Source organism: Ascaphus truei, chromosome 1, assembly GCF_040206685.1.
Source record: "Ascaphus truei isolate aAscTru1 chromosome 1, aAscTru1.hap1, whole genome shotgun sequence".
Taxonomy (NCBI): domain Eukaryota; kingdom Metazoa; phylum Chordata; class Amphibia; order Anura; family Ascaphidae; genus Ascaphus; species Ascaphus truei.
Window position 1 is genome coordinate 541,884,444 of NC_134483.1, and position 19,551 is coordinate 541,903,994.

Consider the following 19,551-nt stretch of genomic DNA (forward strand, 5'->3'; position numbering starts at 1 on the left):
GAGAGGGAATGCAATGCTTCTATTAAGCATGATGGAAATTATATATATATGTATATGGAAAAAGAGAGAGAGAGCGGCGCATGCGCCATTGCGTAATATAGTTTAAACCGTTTAATACACATAAAAAGAAAGTCCAAGGCTTGCACTCAGGAGAGATCGGTCTCTGGCATTGGCGAGAATACACTGTGTAGCATCACAATCCGAACGGAGAGAGTCCCACATCAGCGCAACGGAGATTTCCCACAGGCAGCAGTCCAAAGCAGCAGAGTAACGGCAGTCCTCGGTTATCCAACGGAATCCGGTCTGGAAGTAGCGTTGGATAGTGAGGACAACCTGTGTGCTTGTTAACTAGCTGTATGTGGCCTTAATATCACCTGATGTTTATATTTCTGTTTATTCACGATTACATATTTGTGTGTAGTTTTTCACTAGAACACGTGTTCTTATTTACCATTGGTACACTCGTTTAGTGCTACTGTTTCCCATATATATATATATATATATATATATATATATATATATATATATATATATATTTCCATAATGCGTAACAGAAACATTGTATTTACACACACAGTCGCAGAGACAATTATTTGATTCCTAAAAATATATCACTGTGAATGAAATAAAATGTCTCGTTGCATCTTTGTGTGTGTGTAATTAGAGATCTCTCACACACACACCTGTACACATGCGCACAAGTGACAGAGCAGCAGTTTGCAGAGGATTGAACACTTCATTGTACATAGTGTGGGATACACACGTTCTGAGTGACTTTTGTACTTATAGACATGAACAAAGCGGAACAAATAACCCGGCTCCTGCTACCTCTGCTGGTTTCGCTGCCGCCTGACCACACGCTCGATTATTTCTTTGTTCAGAAGCTCCGTCCCTTTATCCAACACAGGGAGGGGAAATTAACCTTGTGTCCAGGCGCTTTATAAACAATGCGGTCCGGCGCCTGAAGTACTAGTCATAAGTGAATAGTCATCTATAGAGTGCAGTATGGGTAGCTGTGGGCAGGACGGCAGCCTAATGGAGGGTTGCAATAGGCCAGGTGGGAGAGGATGAGGGCATAAAAGTTAGACACAGGAAAGAGTGCACGCCAAAAAATGTTGTAGCGAGAGGAATACAGCATAATGCCTCGACAACATACAGCAGCTTCTCGGAGCAGGGACCTCATTACCTAGTGTTTCATTATGTTTTACGTTTCGGTCTTTTCCCTAGTATCCTATAGTATTGGGCTATAGAAATAACAATGAATAATGGTGGTGCTATTGTCTGATATAAAAGGGGGGGCAATAGGTTCTGGGCTCAGTGGGAGAATGCCAAGCTAGAACTGTAATACGGAGGTGACGCTCAGGCTTGCCCGGTGTATCTGTATCGTCTGCATGGAGGCGATTCTTGAAGCCAAGGGAGCCGTGATTCACTTGCCCGTTAGCTACCGATTTGGCACAGCCTTGTATATTATATACGGCGGTCGCTGGCCACTCCTGGGACCCGTTTGGACTTTGAGATTGTCTCGTTGGAGCCCTCGGATGAAAGCTATTCCTCCACGGAGGCCGGGTGATGGTCTGCTAACCATCCGGGATTGGAGGCCGGCTGACGTCAGATCCTGCAGCTGACGGCGCTGTCCCTCCGCAGAAGTCCTTGGCTGATCGTGGGAACAACATGCTGGTCACTGTATAACATGCACATCCAAATGTCTCTTCTGTCTGTGCATTACTCACACTGATATCTCACCAATAGACATATTTTTTTTATTACTACGCCCCGAGTTGTGCGCTGTGCTTTTGTTTTGTTATAACCATCCTTCCTACGCAGTGCTACTCTATACGTGCTACTCCTTGTAGCCCTTTCACTGGCATGGGCTGTACTTGGCCATGCAGGTAATGTAAGGACACAACGGTCTTGGCAAACACACTCATTTATTCAGCCATAATGTTCCACCGTTTCGGCCGCGTAAAACAGCCTTCGTCGTGGCAGGGGGCCGCGTTTCTGTTCCAAGCGTGTGATTTTCTCCTCTCACATCCTGTCCAGGGCACTGCAGAGATCAGGCCTCTAATTCCTGCTATTCACAGCCCTCAAAAGGAAGTGTGTGTATACAGTACATGCTCCTATACATACAGGGGTGTTTCATACAGTACATGCACCTATACATACAGGGGTGTTTCATACAGTACATGCACCTATACATACAGGGGGGTTTCATACAGTACATGCTCCTATACATACAGGGGTGTTTCATACAGTACATGCACCTATACATACAGGGGTGTTTCATACAGTACATGCTCCTATACATACAGGGGTGTTTCATACAGTACATGCTCCTATACATACAGGGGTGTTTCATACAGTACATGCTCCTATACATACAGGGGTGTTTCATACAGTACGTGCTCCTATACATACAGCGGTGTTTCATACAGTACATGCTCCTATACATACAGGGGTGTTTCATACAGCATAAAAGTGGCACAATGCTCAGCAATGAAATCTACACTGCAATTAATAATTTAACTTTAAATAAAGAAATGTGACAGAAACAAAAAGCATGTATCCAGTTCCAGTGAGTATTCCAAACTTCATCCCTATTAATTGCCTAATTAATACATGAACTTTCTTCTTTATCCTCAAGAGAAGTTACAGGGCGTCTGTTACCGTGTGTTTCAAAAGGTGTCCTGCTGTCTGCAGATACGTAGTTTATATTACAGTATGCATTTGTGTACATACATACATTAAAACTTGTCTATCAATCATGTATTAGTTATTCAATATTCAAATGAATATAAAGATCAGCAAATACCCGTTTATAAAGTATCCGTTATAATATTGTTTGTCGGGTGCCATTTGTGCGGTTTTAAATGAGCGATAGAGCGTATGCAGGAACGAGAGCTCGTATTTCTCTAGATCACGGGAATCGGATGTTCAGCGAGGGGCCGTACACTGGAATACCTCCCAAAGAAAACAAAACCCAACAACTCTCGCAAATATTAAAACACGGGGTGTTTATTTATTCATTTCCAGTACAAATCCACATTTACAGAATACAAATGTAATCTTTAGGCAGCAAAACGGTTACTTCCAAGAGAGAGAGAACGACGACGGATAAAACAGGCGTTTGCGGATTGAGAGGACACTATTACAGACTGTGGCATATTACATACAGACTTGGCATAGGGGAGTGCCGGCCTCTCATCGATCCACGACTTTCCCCTTCATCTGATCTCTGCGGCAGCAAACACGTGGTACAGAACCCCCTCCCAAAAAGGAGGATGGGAAAAGGACGGGTGGGCAACTCAGTCCTCAGGGGCCACCAACAAGTCCGGCATCGGGGATATCGTGGCTTCAGAATAGCTGGCTCAGTCTTTGACTGAGACACCTGTGCTGAAGCAGGGATATTCTTAATACCGGACCTGTTGGTGGCCCTTGAGGACTGGCGTTGCCCACCCCTGGAATAGGACATTCCCCTTTGTCCCACGTTCTCTCGTTAGCCCCTGAGAACAGAATATGGGCATTGCAGTGACAGGTTAAAGAAGCAGTTTAGCATATGGGAGTATGGAAGGGATTTCATTTCTCACATCATCCAAGCAGCTGTGAATATACATGGACGGCACTGCACCAGCTGGGGACCCTACTCTCGCAATGTGTGGTCTGCGCCCACGCTCATGGCCCTGCTCTGTGTCACCCATGGGCAGACTCCCACCCAACTTCCGAGGTGTCTCCCATTACTTACTGTAGCATCACTCAAAGCAAGGGAGAGAGGAGGCAGAACCGTCACCCCGCGACGCCAGGAAGGGCGGCATTCCTGCGCTTTTAGATCTTCGTTACAAGAACTTCTCACCGGACCAGCAAGAGAACTCTTCCAAGGAAATTATTGTACACGAGCTTCCAATAAACACCTAACCTCCCCCCACAGCCCTAAAATCTTACATGCCCGAGGCAACGGGTTACTGGCCTCTCTGAAACGGAAGATTTTTTGCGCTCGTCTTCACTGCCACTGAAGGTGTTCATTCGCATCACCCCCTGCGCTGTAGCGGCAGTGACCCCCGTGGAAAGGAAACTTTGAAGATACTGGAGGGCTGGACGTGTGGTCACCTGATTGGAAGCACTGCTTTGGGATATTAAGCGGACGTCAGTTCGGAGGAGGATGCCGTCTTTCCGCATTAATCCAATGGCCCCAAACCGTGACCTTTGGCCATCGCTGCTCCTCCATCTTCCACAAACTGCGACCAGCGGAAACCAAAGTCCGCACGCGAGACTGACCCAACACAACCGCGGCTACAAACCATGCAATAATGTACATCGTACCGGGAGACACCCGCAAGGTATCGCAATGCCTTCCGGTAATGAAAGGAGTTAATTAAAAGAAATAGCACAAGGATTTCTAATAGGACGGGCTCTTTACAAGAGGACTGTCAGTAGGAGATGTGTGACACCGCACTTCTATCTCAGCTCCTACAGTAACAACGATTGGGGGGTTAATGACCACTGTATGATTTATGGTGCAAGCGGCTGTGGGCTGCGAGATGAGACAGGGAAACGTTTAGGCAACTTACAGCTTTTCTACAATGCTTTAGGATGTTCAAAAATGATAACAAGAAAAAAAAAAGTCGACTTCTCCGTAGAGATCAATTGCATCAGAGAGGCTGCGGCGTATTGAGAGTCGTTACTAATCCGTTAGTATTTATTATTAGTAGAGCAACATAAATCTGTATGTTACACCCTTCGCTTTTACGCGGTGACCTGGGAGGAAGACAGAGAATCAGAAATGCCAAGAACCAGCATCTCCCCTACATTTACAGGGGTGTAATTGCCATTTTCAGGCGGAATTGCTGGTAATCATCATTTTACCACCCGATGTGCAGCAAACGCACGGCGCAGCAGCAGCAGCAAAGAGATTACGGACGTTCTGCAGTCACAGCTGTAACGCATCTACTGGAACCATCTACCAGAAGGTCCACGGGGGCTGTCTGAGCTCGTAGGTGGGAATGCTGCTGACATTCACCGGGATGGAGATAACAGCCCAAGGAAGTCCGTGCTGCTCCAAGGAACGCTGGATCATGTATCTGTCCAAGAGAGGGAGAAGAGCAAGGTGAAGGTGCGCGTAAGGAAATGTGTATTCTGCGTGTAATACACAATGTGCTCTGTGTGGCAAACTGCTGCTATCACACCTATTGTCCACATTGTATTCCTGACATGTTCTGTTGCTTCTCTGGAAAGAAAGTGAGCAGTCACGCTACAGGATCCTGTAAGATAAGGGGGAGAAGCCCAAGCAGAGATAACGGACTTTGTTTGCTTGCTGACATGGCGAGAAAAAAAATCGCCGACATTGCACAACGAACTGGGACATATTACAATTCTCACCAACTTTGTTAAATGATCACCAGGTCATTACTAGCCAAATAACCAGGTCATTACTAGCCAAATAACCAGGTCATTACTAGCCAAATAACCAGGTCATTACTAGCCAAATAACCAGGTCATTACTAGCCAAATAACCAGGTCATTACTAGCCAAATAACCAGGTCATTACTAGCCAAAGTGACCCCGCGGCTGCATAATAATAGATAACAATTAGAATGACACAGGATCATATAACAATACAAAGGGCAACAAAGTGAATCTTGTACTTTGAGGGAGATTATCTCTTTGTGGGGGTTCCCCTTTAATATGAATAGCTCACCTCAATCAGTATTGGATAGCTACAGATAGATATTAGCCATCATGCAGGGAGAAGGAGCGGCTCCTTGAGTGAAGGCACTGACTGGCACTGAGTGTGAAGCAGGGGATCCTTGGAGAAGGAGCGGCTCAGTGAGTGAAGGCACTGACTGGCACTGAGTTTTGGAACAGGGGAACCTGGTTCACTTCAAGCGCTGCGTAAAACTAGCAGCGCTATACAAGAACATGCTATTATGATAAGCATCATTTGGGAAACCATTAGCACAGGCAGCTCAATCAGTGGCTCAGTCGAAGACTGCATCACCCGTGCTGAAGCAGGGAAAACCTGACCTGTTGGTGGCCCTCGAGGAGTAGAGTTAGCCACCCCTGGCCTAAAGGGTTAAATGAGTGCAACATAATGCCATCTCTGATTCAGCGCAATTAAAACTGGCTTTTATTTCTGGTCTGTGTCCGTTATAATTGCGCTGAATGGCAGACGGCATAAAAGCTTCATTCGTTTAACCCTTCAATGATACAGACGTGAATCATTTTCTGTTCAAAAGATGCCGCTGAATGACTCTTTTGACACACACACACACACACACCCCTTTCTCTGCCCGCGTACATACCCATCTCTCCCCAGCAGGAAGAGGGCGGGGATATCCGCCGTCCTCCCTGTGTTGTCCTGGATCATTTCCACGTAGAAGCGGTCATTGTCGGAAGCGTTATCTGTGATGATGATCGCTCGGCCGCCATGTTCCTGGATCACGCGCGTCTTGGACAGGAAGGAGCAGCTTCTGGCAAGTCAGAAAGCGGTGCGCGGAATAAGCGCGGTATTATTATAGGGTCCGGTCATTAATAAGCAGTTTATGCAGACCAAGACTCACAATACATGGAAGGCACCCTATAAATAATGATACACATAGGTTTGTAAAGTATTTAAGTTAGACTTGGGAGGGGTTGGAGTGTCACGGTACGGTGTCACGGAGCGGTGTCACGTGTGATCAGCGAGCGCTTGTATAGCCAGAGTCCCCACCTCCGCTTATCTTTATCGGCTCTCTGATAAAGACAGGGGGGATAAGGGGAAATAAAATAAGAAATCCCACTTGTAACCAATTTCCCCCCCAAAATGAAATCAACCAAACCTGGGCGTTGTTAGGTTTGTTTAGGGAAGCCAGCTAGGCATCCGGAAAACACACATTTAACAGTCTGTGTGGGATTGTACTTTTAAATGGGCAACCCCACTAAAAAGGAAAGATCAAAAACTATTTATCAATACGATTGATTCCCTTAGAAAGAATAACAATGATAATCAAAATCACAGTTTGACACATTTTTGTCCTTGGAACGATTATTTTTATTTTTTCTATGGGTCCTGCACACAACTCAATGTCGCGTATTGATTATTTATTGATCTCAACCCCGATCTCACAGGCTGTGATTCAAAATGCATGTATGTCAGATCATTTCTCCGCTGGTCTCCAAATACAACAATAAAGGCCCCAATGTCTCTAGAACATGGTCCTTCCCCTAAAAACTGCCGGGCCGTGCAGAATAAACGGGAGCTTTTTTAAAGGAAATAATGTATAACACATCGGGGACCCGTTCTTGTTTTGGGAAACAGCTAAAGTGGTTCAAAGAGGCGACATTATAATCGTATGTTTCTTATCAAGAAAAGAAAAAAAACACAAAGAATTAACTGAAGCTTATTTTAAATAGAAGAAATTCCCAACACCACCAAATAAGAAGGAATACAGGTCAAGGAAAAAAAAGCAGGTTAGAGGTCCAATTACACGGGAAAGAGTTGTTGGGCCAGAACTATAGGAATGCCGGGTTTATGTGCTGTGGTAATAAAGCGGGGCAAATGTCGGCCAATCTAGTAACAAATACCTGCTCATATTCCGGCTGGGAGGGAATCAGACGCCTGTACCAACAGAACAGTGGCTATACTGCAAGCCTTCTAAGCAAATCTATACCACAACCAAACATTAACCAGGCACCGCAGCGGGATAGGCTGTGGAGACTTGAGGCCATCCCCGGTTTCTTGGAGAATTCCAAAAACATGGTAAGTAGCCGTATCACCTCTGGTGAAGTGCCTAGAACTATCAAGCACCCTAAAAGCCCCGGGACCAGGTGGTTACCCGGCTGAATATTTCAAACAAATGTTTACAGAAAGAACACCCAACCTGGTAGCAGTCAGTTTATAACCTCGTAAGGATTCAGGGAGAAAGCCCCTTAGGTTTTGGGTCAGCCATAATTAAACTCATCCACAAAAAGATCCAGAAGACCCAGCATCTTATCGCCCGCTCTCACTTCTCAATTTAGATTACAAAATATTCACAAAAATTCTTGCAGATATACTTAGAAAAGTCCTGCCCGAGGTGACACACCCTGATCAGACTGGTTTTGTAAGGTAGGCTTCGGTCACCAATACTGTATATGTAAACTCCTGTCTGCTATTCAATACTACGGGGAATCCCATGGCCCTAGACGATCAAAGGCTGGCCTGTTTCCTGCATTTGGATGCAGAAAAGGCCTTTGACATGATAACCTGGCCTCACTTATTCCAGACTTGAGAGGTTTGGGGCTGGGGGGAAATACACAGAAGCTCCAAAATGCATCTACACTCAATGTAGTGCCTCTTTCTTTGAACCGGAAATCATCAGCGCCTCTTGGTTTACATAGAGGGACTAGGCAGGGGTGTCCCCTCTTGCCTCTCCTATTCGATCTGGCTAATGAGGGACTCAATTAAAAGGTCTGCAAATTGGGAATTGGGCGAAAAGGTGGCTTTAAACGTGGATGACTTGCTTCTGTTTTGCTCAGATCCACATGATCAGATACCGCTAATAATGTAAATTATTGCTAACTTTCAAACCTTTTCAGGCTATAAAAATAAATTTGACAAAGTTTGAGATGCTCTGGCTAAGGACAGAGACTCAACCGGCGTGTTGATGCTGTTTAAGCGAGCCAGAGACTCCGCTCAATGCACAGGCATCCACTTTCCTCTGAAGCTACAGAAGTCATACGAGATGAATTACAACCCCATCATGAATAAGGTTGCATGGGAGTGGATAGGATGGATGAACCCGCCATTGAATGTCTGGCAGAATTGCCAGAATCAAAAATGGTCTCTTTCCCCAAACACTTGTATCTGATTCAGACACTTCCCCCTGCTTACTAGGAAGAGAGACATTACAAAGATACATAGGAACGTTACTCATTTAAATTTGGAACAATAAACACAAGATCAGTCGGCAAAGATTACAAACTGAGAGAACAAGGGGGTCGGAACCTTCCAGATGTGGGGGTCTTTAATCTAATTGCGTTAACACGATACATTAGGGATTGGATGTTGAAATGATCAAACTTTGCTTAATCTAGAATAGGACAGCTGGCCCTGCCACACTCAGAGATGTCTTCCTTTCCTCCGGGACACAGATAAGACGAACAATATTCTTAATAGCGTTATTTTCAGACACTGTTTGACCTGCTGTAAAATTAGAAAGTATTCACACTACCCCCAACAACATCTAAATACCTGCAAAATGATGGGAAACCCCAACTTTACAGCAACCCAAGAACACTCCATCTTTAAGAACTGGACCAGCAAGGATCTTGTTGACATTTCTGACAGTTTGAGCTCAGGACAGCAATGATTTCCAACAGCTTGGAGAAAAATAACATTTCTCAAATAAACATTTTTCTTTGCTTTCCGGCAGCGGAGACATTGTGTGACCAGCCTGATCAGGGGAGACCCTTCTCTATTGGAACACACAGCTCTGGAGCGGTGACTCGAGACGTCCCTCAAAACGAGCTTTACCTCCAAAACTATTTGCACCTCTTTGATAGAGATTCGTACGGCCAATTATTGGAACCGCTTGCCCCCGCCAATTGGTAATCGGAGTTCTCTGTTCTTTCAGATCTGGAAATCCTGGTACAAGGAGGTTCAGCTGTATTACGCTCGATGCAAACTTGAGAGCTACACATTTAGATAGTGAATCGGGCGTATCCGACTCTAGCCCAACTGAACAATTCCAACACGGGTCAGTGGTACAGTCGAAAATATGGCTGCAGTTACACCAATATCTCATATTGTAGGAAAGTATGATAATTCTGGCATAGGACCTTAGGCTTTCTAAATAAGCGGTTGAAAAATGAAGCTTTCCTATGGCTTCAAGGCAATGCGATTTGGCTATACGGAAGCTTGGGAAACCAGGACTCTGAAGACACTGCGCAGAGAACGAGTACATTTCTGTATAAATGGAAAACCTCCATGGACACACTGTCTCCCGACACCATTAAAGAAGTAATGGGCCCCCTTCAAATTCTCAAAGGGGGTATATCCCCTGCATTGCGGTACAGGTCATGAGAAAGATTAAAGGCATTGGAAGTGCTCACGAGACTCCGTATTCGTTGTGTTAGTGCGGAGCAATAAGGATTTGTCTCTCTCTCGAAAATCTGTGCTTTCAAATCAACTGCTACCCGAGTGAAACGCATTTAACGGATATGGGCAGAGTACGCCGACACACACCGGAAAAGGAAAACCATGGCAAAATCACAGGTTCACTTCGGTATGGTTATGTGCGGCTGGCTGGTATTTTATGTACGTGCTGCAATGTTTTGCTGTCTCTTTCTTATTGAAATAATGCAGGTGCGCAGCGGCCAACAGCAAAGGATTCTGGGGAGCAATCTGCAACGTAACGGTGACCGCGCCTCTTACCCTCGTTCCACCAGTGCGATCTGTCCCTGGATAAAAGCTCCGTTACTCAATTCTCCGCAAGCTTCGGGTGGATCAGCTGGAACCAAGTGGATCTGGTCATATCTTTGGTTCTGAGTGGGTGAGGGGGGAGGACAGACATGTTAGTATGATGCAGAAATGGAGATCATTGCTCGAAGGCACACTGAACCTACAATCACTTTGCACACCCTTTCCCTCCCCCCCCTTTATCTCTTCCATAGGCTTCGAACATCTAAAGGATAAAAAGGGCCACATTTACTAAGCAGTGCTACTCCGTCAGACACCTTCCAAACAGGCTTAGTAAATACAGCCCTTAAGACCCATTTAAGTGAAGAGGGTGCAAGGTATACAGAATATTTCCCTCTGCGTCCAATGCATTACAATGGGACTGCGAGGCGTCTTCCAGTACAGGAGGTATCCTATAGGCTAGCACTTCTTCATGTAAATATGGCTGAAAATGTTTAACCTCTTCAGCACTGCAAGGGTTATCTTCCAAATACAAATTATGGTGGGGGGAGGGGGGTCCACTTTTATTTGGGTGACTCAAGAATAAAATAAACGGTGTATTATTAGGATTCAGTATTCCCTGCTATTAGGACGGTTATACTCAAGATTTTACGTGCCAGAGGAGTTTGCACATAATAACATCTCACTGTGGTGTAGGTTTTTCAGTCCAGAAACCCTAAATGTCACTTATTTGGGTCTGCTGTGAGCGGACAGTACACGTAGTAATACGTTCCTATTTTACCGCGTCCCCTGCAGCCTCACAGTCTGTGCAGCTTTCCAGAGAAGTAAGAACAGTATTCTCTCTCTCGTATAACGCCAGCCCTGCGCAGTGCAGAGGAGTTTGTAGCCACAATGATTTGCACAGAAGAAGAGGTTAAAAGCTGATTTTGGTGCCTGAGGTCCAGGGAGAGAAAGTCCAAGGTCATAAGGAGGAGGGGACGCAAGGAGGAGGAGGAGGGGACGCAAGGAGGAGGAGGAGGGGACGCAAGGAGGAGGAGGAGGGGACGCAAGGAGGAGGAGGAGGGGACGCAAGGAGGAGGAGGAGGGGACGCAAGGAGGAGGAGGAGGGGACGCAAGGAGGAGGAGGAGGGGACGCAAGGAGGAGGAGGAGGGGACAGGAGGAGGAGGGGGGGAACGAGGAGGAGGAGGGGGGGACACGAGGACGAGGAGGGGGGACACGAGGAGGAGGAGGAGGGGGACGCGAGGAGAAGGAGGGGGACGCGAGGAGAAGGAGGGGGACGCGAGGAGAAGGAGGGGGACGCGAGGAGAAGGAGGGGGACGCGAGGAGAAGGAGGGGGACGCGAGGAAGAGGAGGGGACGCGAGGAGGAGATGGGGACGCGAGGAGATGGGGACGCGAGGAGGAGATGGGGACGCGAGGAGGAGGGGACGCAAGGAGGAGGAGGGGACGCAAGGAGGAGGAGGGGACGCAAGGAGGAGGAGGGGACGCAAGGAGGAGGAGGGGACGCAAGGAGGAGGAGGGGACGCAAGGAGGAGGGGACGCTGGACTTCACACTGTCAGCTGCTTCACAGCCAGTGACATTAGCACGGCGCTCCTCCTCCTGCACAGCAACGCGGGAAGAGTAGAAGTTTGGACCGGCAGGCTGTGTAAGCGTTGTTACCATGGTACAGCACAATGACGGGGAGGAATTAGTGGGACCAGAATAGCAAGCAGCAGAAGTTCTGCCAAAACACGCCGCGAGCAGGAGGCAGCTCAGGCTGTTCCCGAGAACGATGATAACGCTGCACGGAGCCTGGCGCTGCACCCAGGGGAAATCACCGCCATTTGCACGTGATGCAAACAAATCAAATTGACATAATGATCAGCGACCCCAGTATAAGTAACGGAGGGGTTTCCAAGCTCCTATGCTGCTATATACAGAAACAAAAACAAACAATAATAATGAAGTGAAAATATCCATGCACTTCCGAAACGTGACTAAATCAGCCAAATTACACCCATTTACACCCCATTCTGTGTCCCCAGAGGGATCTCTTGGGGTGTGGAGACCAAACCGCTGACACCCATCTTTGTGATACGCTGTGTACGGTGCTTGCACCTGTGCAGGGAGGCCATCTTTTCCTTGCCTGGATTTCTGGCCGGTCACATACATGGAAGTACTCCGTTTCTTGGTGAACATAGAATCGCGCAGGGTGTCAATCCCAGTCACTCACTATCCTGAACCGAGAGCAAACAAAAAGCACCAAGACCGCCTATTTTACATATTCTTTTACCGAATTCGAAACCGTGGAGGCAGTGGCGGATTTCCCATTAGGGCCGGGCGGCAAAATTTTGGGGCGGCAAAAGTGCCCGCCCCCATATACTTCTGCCGCGCTCTCGGGTCTCTTGGGCCTGACGGGAAGGCACTTAGCTGTGGCGGCCGCTTCCGTGCTGCCGCCCTCCTTCTGCATCACAGCGTCAAATGACGCCACGGACGTCACGTGGCAACGCGACGTCAAAGCATCAAATAGCGTCACCATGGCAACGCGATGCCGTGCGACGTCCGCTGCGTCATTTGAAGGAGGAGGAAGGCGGCCGATCCAGCCAAGCGCCATGGGGCGGCGGATTTTCCAATTCGCCGCTGCGTGGAGAGTAACCGGCAGTATTTTTAGCTCAGCGGACCTCCCGGTTCCCGGTGCACTTACTGGGGTCCCTTCCTGGATTTACAAAAGATGACGCCCATGGTCACCCAACAGGAAGCCCCCCCCCCCCCCAACATCATCCCTTTGATAACGGGGCACCTTCATATTGGCCAGCACCACCCGCTGGGATTTGGCCGCCATTTTGATTTGGTGAGACCAGAAACAACGGCAACAAAATCATCTGCCAATAATGTTGCGGCTTTCTATTGGTGACAGGGGGCCACCAATAGACTGCTAGCGTTTTGGGACAGGGATCTCCTTAAAGCAGGGGTTCTCAACTCCAGTCCTCAAGATCCCTCCCCCCCCCCCTTCCTGGCCAAGTTTTCAGGATATCCCTGCTTCAGCACAGGTGGCTCAATCCGTGGTTGAGTGACTGAGCCACCTGTGCTGAAGCAGGAATGTCATGAAAACTTGACCTGTTCGAGGGGGGGTCTTGAGGACTGGACTTAGCAGCCCTGCTTTAACATGTACAGGCATACCCCGCTTTAAGGACACTCACTTTAAGTACACTCGCGAGTAAGTACATATCACCCAATAGGCAAACGGCAGCTCACTCATGCGCCTGTCAGCACGTCCTGAACAGCAATACCGGCTCCCTTCCTGTACCGAAGCTGTGCGCAAGCGGGGAGACTATAGAGCCCGTTACAAATGCGTTATTTACATCAGTTATGCACGTATATGATGATTGCAGTACAGTACATGCATCGATAAGTGGAGAAAAGGTAGTGCGTCACTTTAAGTACATTTTCGCTTTACATACATGCTCCGGTCCCATTGCGTATGTTAATGCGGGGTATGGCTGTGTTACATACATGCTCCGGTCCCATTGCGTACGTTAATGCGGGGTATGCCTGTGTTACATACATGCTCCGGTCCCATTGCGTACGTTAATGCGGGGTATGCCTGTGTTACATACACGCTCCGGTCCCATTGCGTACGTTAATGCGGGGTATGCCTGTGTTACATACATGCTCCGGTCCCATTGCGTACGTTAATGCGGGGTATGCCTGTGTTACATACATGCTCCGGTCCCATTGCGTACGTTAATGCGGGGTATGCCTGTGTTACATACACGCTCCGGTCCCATTGCGTACGTTAATGCGGGGTATGCCTGTGTTACATACATGCTCCGGTCCCATTGCGTACGTTAATGCGGGGTATGCCTGTGTTACATACACGCTACGGTCCCATTGCGTACGTTAATGCAGGGTATGGCTGTGTTACATACATGCTCCGGTCCCATTGCGTACGTTAATGCGGGGTATGGCTGTGTTACATACACGCTCCGGTCCCATTGCGTAGGTTAATGCGGGGTATGCCTGTATATATTTGGAGATATTTTGATGTTACATTATTGTCCTTTTACACTGCCACCTTAACTACAAATGGTAACAAATCGAATATTCCCTTCCGAGTCTGAGAGGCGTGATTAGCAGGATTATATACAAGACGTTAGATAAAGCACGTACAAACACTCCCCCAAAGTCCTTAGCTGGGGTGGCAGTGAAGATGTAGCGAATGTCCCCGGGGCTCAGGACCTGGAAATACAGATATTCCTGGAAGCGAAGACCTGCGAAGAAACAAAAACCGCGACACAGATTAACAGCGCCAAATATTGGTGTGTGTGTGCGTGTGTGCGTGTGCGTGGCCTCTGGGCACCCCCCAGTTTGCGCTCCCCTGCAGTAGGCAGTGGAAGCCCCACTAAGTATTTTTCTTTACATGCGGCGTCATTTGCCGCCACGTTGCCATGGAGACGCGTGCCCAGGAGCGTCTGCAACAAGGCGAGTAGAAGTTTTCAGAGGCCCTGCGGCTCTCCCGGCGTTAATTTAAAAGTATTCGGGAAGAGTGCGGGGGCCTCTGTAAATCCCACTCCCCCTCCCCCGCAGCGAGTCTCACGCCCCTCCTGGGGGGGGCGCCCCCCACTTCACGCACCGCTGCGCTAGAGTGAGCCCGGGTAACACAGCCCACCCCCCTCATGCACTGTCACAGAAGCATACGAGTGGCTCCGTGGCTGAGACTACACACCTCATACGCACCGACCGTGGCCCCCTGCAGGCGCACGTATCCGAGCCCCCTCCCACTGCCTCGCCACGTTCTCCCCACTTAGATTGTAAGCTCTGCGGGGCAGGGACTCCTTTCCCTGTGTTCTGCCCGCCGCGCTTATTCCCAGTACGCGTTATATTATTACTACGCCGCGGGGATCACCGCGGTGACGCGCTGTGTGCAGGACCGGCGCGATGTAACGATACACATGCCTCCCCGTGACTTCCTGAGCCCTGCTGCGGGTTGCACAATGTGTCACACGTTCACCGCCCAGGCGCGGCGGGATCCCCGGCTCTGCTCCCGCGTGATACATACCGGAGCCCCGCAGAGCCAGGAGCAGCAGCAGCAGCGCCGTCGCGGTGCTGCAGCACATCCACGCGCTGCAGACCATCTCTCCTCGCTCACACCCGCGCTGCACAGCTGCAGCACAGCCTGCTCCATGTCCACATTGTGGCCACCTGCACTGGCCGGCTCCGCCTCCCGCACGCTCCTATTGGTGGAGACAGGGGGGGGAGGGGAGGGGGAAGAGGAGTGTGAATCTGGTTGGACTGGCTTTGTGTCCGTCAGTTCCGTGATTCTGGCATTACCACGGTGCACCTAATAGACGAGCAGCGTGGAGTGTTGAGGCCAATAGCTGCAATGTGGTTAGAGCAGGAAGCCAACTTCAGTCCTCAAGGGCCACCAACAGGTCAGGTTTTCAAGATATCCCTGCTTCAGCACATGTGGCTCAGACAGTGGCTCTGGATTGAGCTACCTGTGCTGAAGCTGGGTCTGGTTGAGCCAGGTCTGCTGAAGCTGGGACTGATTGAGCCACCTGTGCTGAAGCTGGGACTGATTTAGCCACCTGTGCTGAAGCTGGGACTGATTGAGCCACCTGTGCTGAAGCTGGGATTGATTTAGCCACCTGTGCTGAAGCTGGAACTGGTTGAGCCATGTGTGCTGAAGCTGGGACTGATCGAGCCACCTTTGCTGAAGCAGGGATAGCCTGAAAACCTGACCTGTTGGTGGCCCTTGGGGACTGGAGTTGGCCGATCCTGCTCTTGTGTTAATTTTCTGTATATCTAGCTTAACTTTTACCCTGCGGTGGACTCTGGGAGATCTCCATTGGGTACTTTCCTGACAATTAAAGGATTTGGCTCCAAAAAAATGCATTGTTTTCAATAATAAATATGTTGTTACTTTATTTTTAATGAAATAATAAATACGTTTTTAATTAAATAAGTTGTTTTGAATATGGCTCCGGATAACAGGAAAGTACCCTCCATTGTAACCTTAATATTTCAAACGTGTATATCTCCTGAGCAGAGGATCAGATGGTAGAAATAAAAACAGCTGTCGGAAAGGGCAAGAACAGATCTCTTCCTGTAACAAAATGCAACGCAAAAAAAAATATGGCTGCTTTTATTATTAGTATTTATTATTTTTAGGGGGGAAAAAGTGCTGAGCAAAGAAAACGTCATTTATTTGAAAAGTACAATAAATAATGCAAGGAAGAAATGTAGAATAAAATAATGTTTTCACTCCTGGACAGTATCCCAGCGTACGTACCTCACCGCTGTAACACTGTATGCTAATGCTTGTTATTGGATCGTCTTGCGTCCTCCAACTCTTGTACTGCGCTACTGAACATGGCTGATTATAAATAAATGATTAATCGCTTCATGAAGTTTCTTGTTGATCACCCTGCGTTTTCATACAAAAAGAGCCCTGATGTATTTCTTTGTGCGCATGTACTTAGGGTAATATAAATGAGGAAGGGGGGGGGGGGGAGAGGTTGGATAAACCTCGCTCAGCCACTAGATAGTGAGAGAGAGAACTGGATGTGGTGCTATCAGGGATAGAAAGTGTACACAGAAGAACGGGGGACAGAATCCCAAAAGATGCACTCACTTGGGAATAGAACTCCAAAAATAAATACATTTTATTGATACTCATAAGAAAAAACACATCCTAATTAAAACCTAGTATTAGCGCATGTTTCCCACAGCGAAATCTGATGTGTTTATCTAAGAGGCCCAATTTGAAACACCTAAGTCTGGACGCTGAAATAGTGATTCAGACAATATTATAGGTGAGAATGGGCCAAATGATAGAATGTAACCTGGGGTGATGGTAGTGTAAGGGTGGGTTCCTGCACTATATATATGTGGAACTGCGGTAGTTACTGGTAGACTAGTCTCCTATAATACATACAGAGTGGGTGCACACAGTGTAGTACTATTACTGTAGTAAAGATACTGCCGCTGTGCTGCTGTCTATTTCCCACTCTATAGTGAAGCTACAATGCCAGTAAGATTGTCTTCTATACAAATATATTTTAAAGTGGGTGCACAATGTAAAATACTTACTGCAGCTGTAGTTCTGCTGTTGTGCTGTTGCTTATTCCCTACTTAATAGTAGTGTAATGCATATGGGGGGTTAATTACTATGATTAATTACTACGATTGCCTCCAACTGACTAGAGCTTTCAGGTTACCACTGCTATTTAGGAGATCTGAAGCAGTGTGGCTCAGTTTTTCTTGTCTCATACATATTCATAGTAGGGCAGAGGACGATGAGTGGGAGTTGCTTGGGACTGGTTTTGAGGTGCAGGCCCATTGCCCGGAGCTCCTTCAGGAGGTGCCCACCAATCGTTAGTGGATTTATTGGAAGTCCCTTCCATAGGATCTTGTTCTTGTGAGCTTGGTTGAGTTTCAGTAGGCTCTTCCAGTTCAGAGTTATCAGTTACCGTTTCAGATTCTGGATCATTCCCATCCACTTGCGGTATGGGCAGCAGGTGATTATGATGCCAAACCTTTACCCTGCCGTCTCTATCCTTTATGCGGTACACATGGAGGCCAGGCATCTGAGACTCAACTTCAAAGTGTCCTTCTCTCCACCGATCTGCCAGCTTGTGCTTGCCAGGGTTCCCAAATTTCGAAGGAGGGCAGCGTCTCCAGGCCGAAGTTCTCTATAGCGAATCTTATGATCGTATCTCCTCTTATTATTAGCATTCACCTGGGCAGCAGCTCTTTCGGCGAGCTGATAGGCACGATGTAGACTGTCTTGGAGCCTTTTTACATAGCGAAAGTGCGTTGTATTGGGTACCCCATCGGTAGATACCCTTAGACGAATGTCCACCGGTAGGCGTGCTTCTCGCCCAACATGAGAAAGTACGGCGTGTATCCCGTTGATTCGTGCCGAGTGCAATTGTATGCATGTACTAATGCCCCCACATGTTTGCTCCATTCTCACTTCTTGGAGTCTTGTAGCGTACCCAACATATCCAACAATGTCCGATTAAATCTTTCCGGAAGGGCATCTCCCTCAGGGTGGTAGGGTGTGGTTCTGGACTTTTGGACACTTAGCACCTTGAGAAATTCTTTGATAAGCTTACTTTTAAAGTCTCTTCCCTGGTCAGAGTGCATTCTGTTAGGCAAGCCATAGTGCATGAAATACTTCTCCCACAATACTTTTGCCACAGTGATGGCCTTTTGATCTTTAGTGGGAAACGCTTGGGCGTATCGAGTGTAGTGGTCTGTCACTACCAGCACATTGCCGATGCCTTTTGAATCGGGTTTTATACACAAAAAGTCCATACTACATCCATAGGATCTGAGCTTTTGAGATGTCCCATTGGGGCAGCACGGGTGGGGAGTGTCTTTCTAAGAATGCACCGTAGGCATTTCCTGCAGTGTTGTTCAACTGACTCCCGCATTCTAGGCCAGAAAAAACGATCTCTTACTAAGCCAAAGGTTTTATCCACCCCCAAATGTCTGTGATCATCATGTAGTGATCTTAAAACGAGGCCTTGTAGTCGCTGGGGTGGAAACAGTTGTCGTCTGTCAGGATGGTCGTGATATCGAACAACTCTATAGAGGAGGCCATTATCCATCTCAAATGTATCCCATTCCCTCATGAGTAGGCCCACAGCATCAGGAGGAGCCCTTTTTACTAATGAAGAATCATTTTTGTGTAGTGCCTCTTGGACAGCATCAGTCGCTGGATCATGTATTTGCGCCAGTACCACTTCTTTCCAAGTGAAAATTACATTCTGGTTGATGCCCATGCCATCGGGGTGACAGTAGGCTTCGGGAAGGGCTTGAGGTCGGCACCCTAAGGAATCTGCGGCTCGCAGCTCGGAGAACGCCACTCGGTTGTTTAAGATGGCCGCAGTGGCACACATAGCTTTCATTCCTGACCCCGGAATTTCTTCCCAGGGTCCATCGTCGTATGTCTCATCCAGTCCCGGTTTCCTAGAGAGAGCATCGGCTCCTATGTTGAGGGGCCCAGGTTTATATTTCAGAGTGAACTGATAATTGGAGAGAGTAGCCAACCATCTATGACCTGTTGCATCCAATTTGGCAGTTGTTTGAACATAGGTCAGCGGATTATTGTCCGTCCTGACTTCAAAGGTGACCCCATATAGGTAGTCATGTAATTTTTCTGATACGGCCCACTTAAGGGCAAGAAACTCCAA

The 19,551-nt window shown here is 47.8% G+C and overlaps 1 protein-coding gene across 1 annotated transcript; it reads right to left on the bottom strand.

Moving 5' to 3' along the window:
- Positions 1–2,994: 2,994 nt before the first annotated feature.
- PRADC1 (protease associated domain containing 1) lies at positions 2,995–16,785 on the bottom strand. The gene is made up of 6 exons (XM_075573456.1): positions 16,641–16,785; positions 15,408–15,582; positions 14,519–14,619; positions 10,385–10,494; positions 6,294–6,461; positions 2,995–5,072 (listed from the first exon to the last, which is right to left on the bottom strand). The coding sequence occupies exons 2-6, from the start codon at positions 15,481–15,483 to the stop codon at positions 4,952–4,954; spliced, it is 576 nt and encodes a 191-aa protein (XP_075429571.1). The 5' UTR covers positions 15,484–15,582; positions 16,641–16,785; the 3' UTR covers positions 2,995–4,951.
- Positions 16,786–19,551: the final 2,766 nt, after the last annotated feature.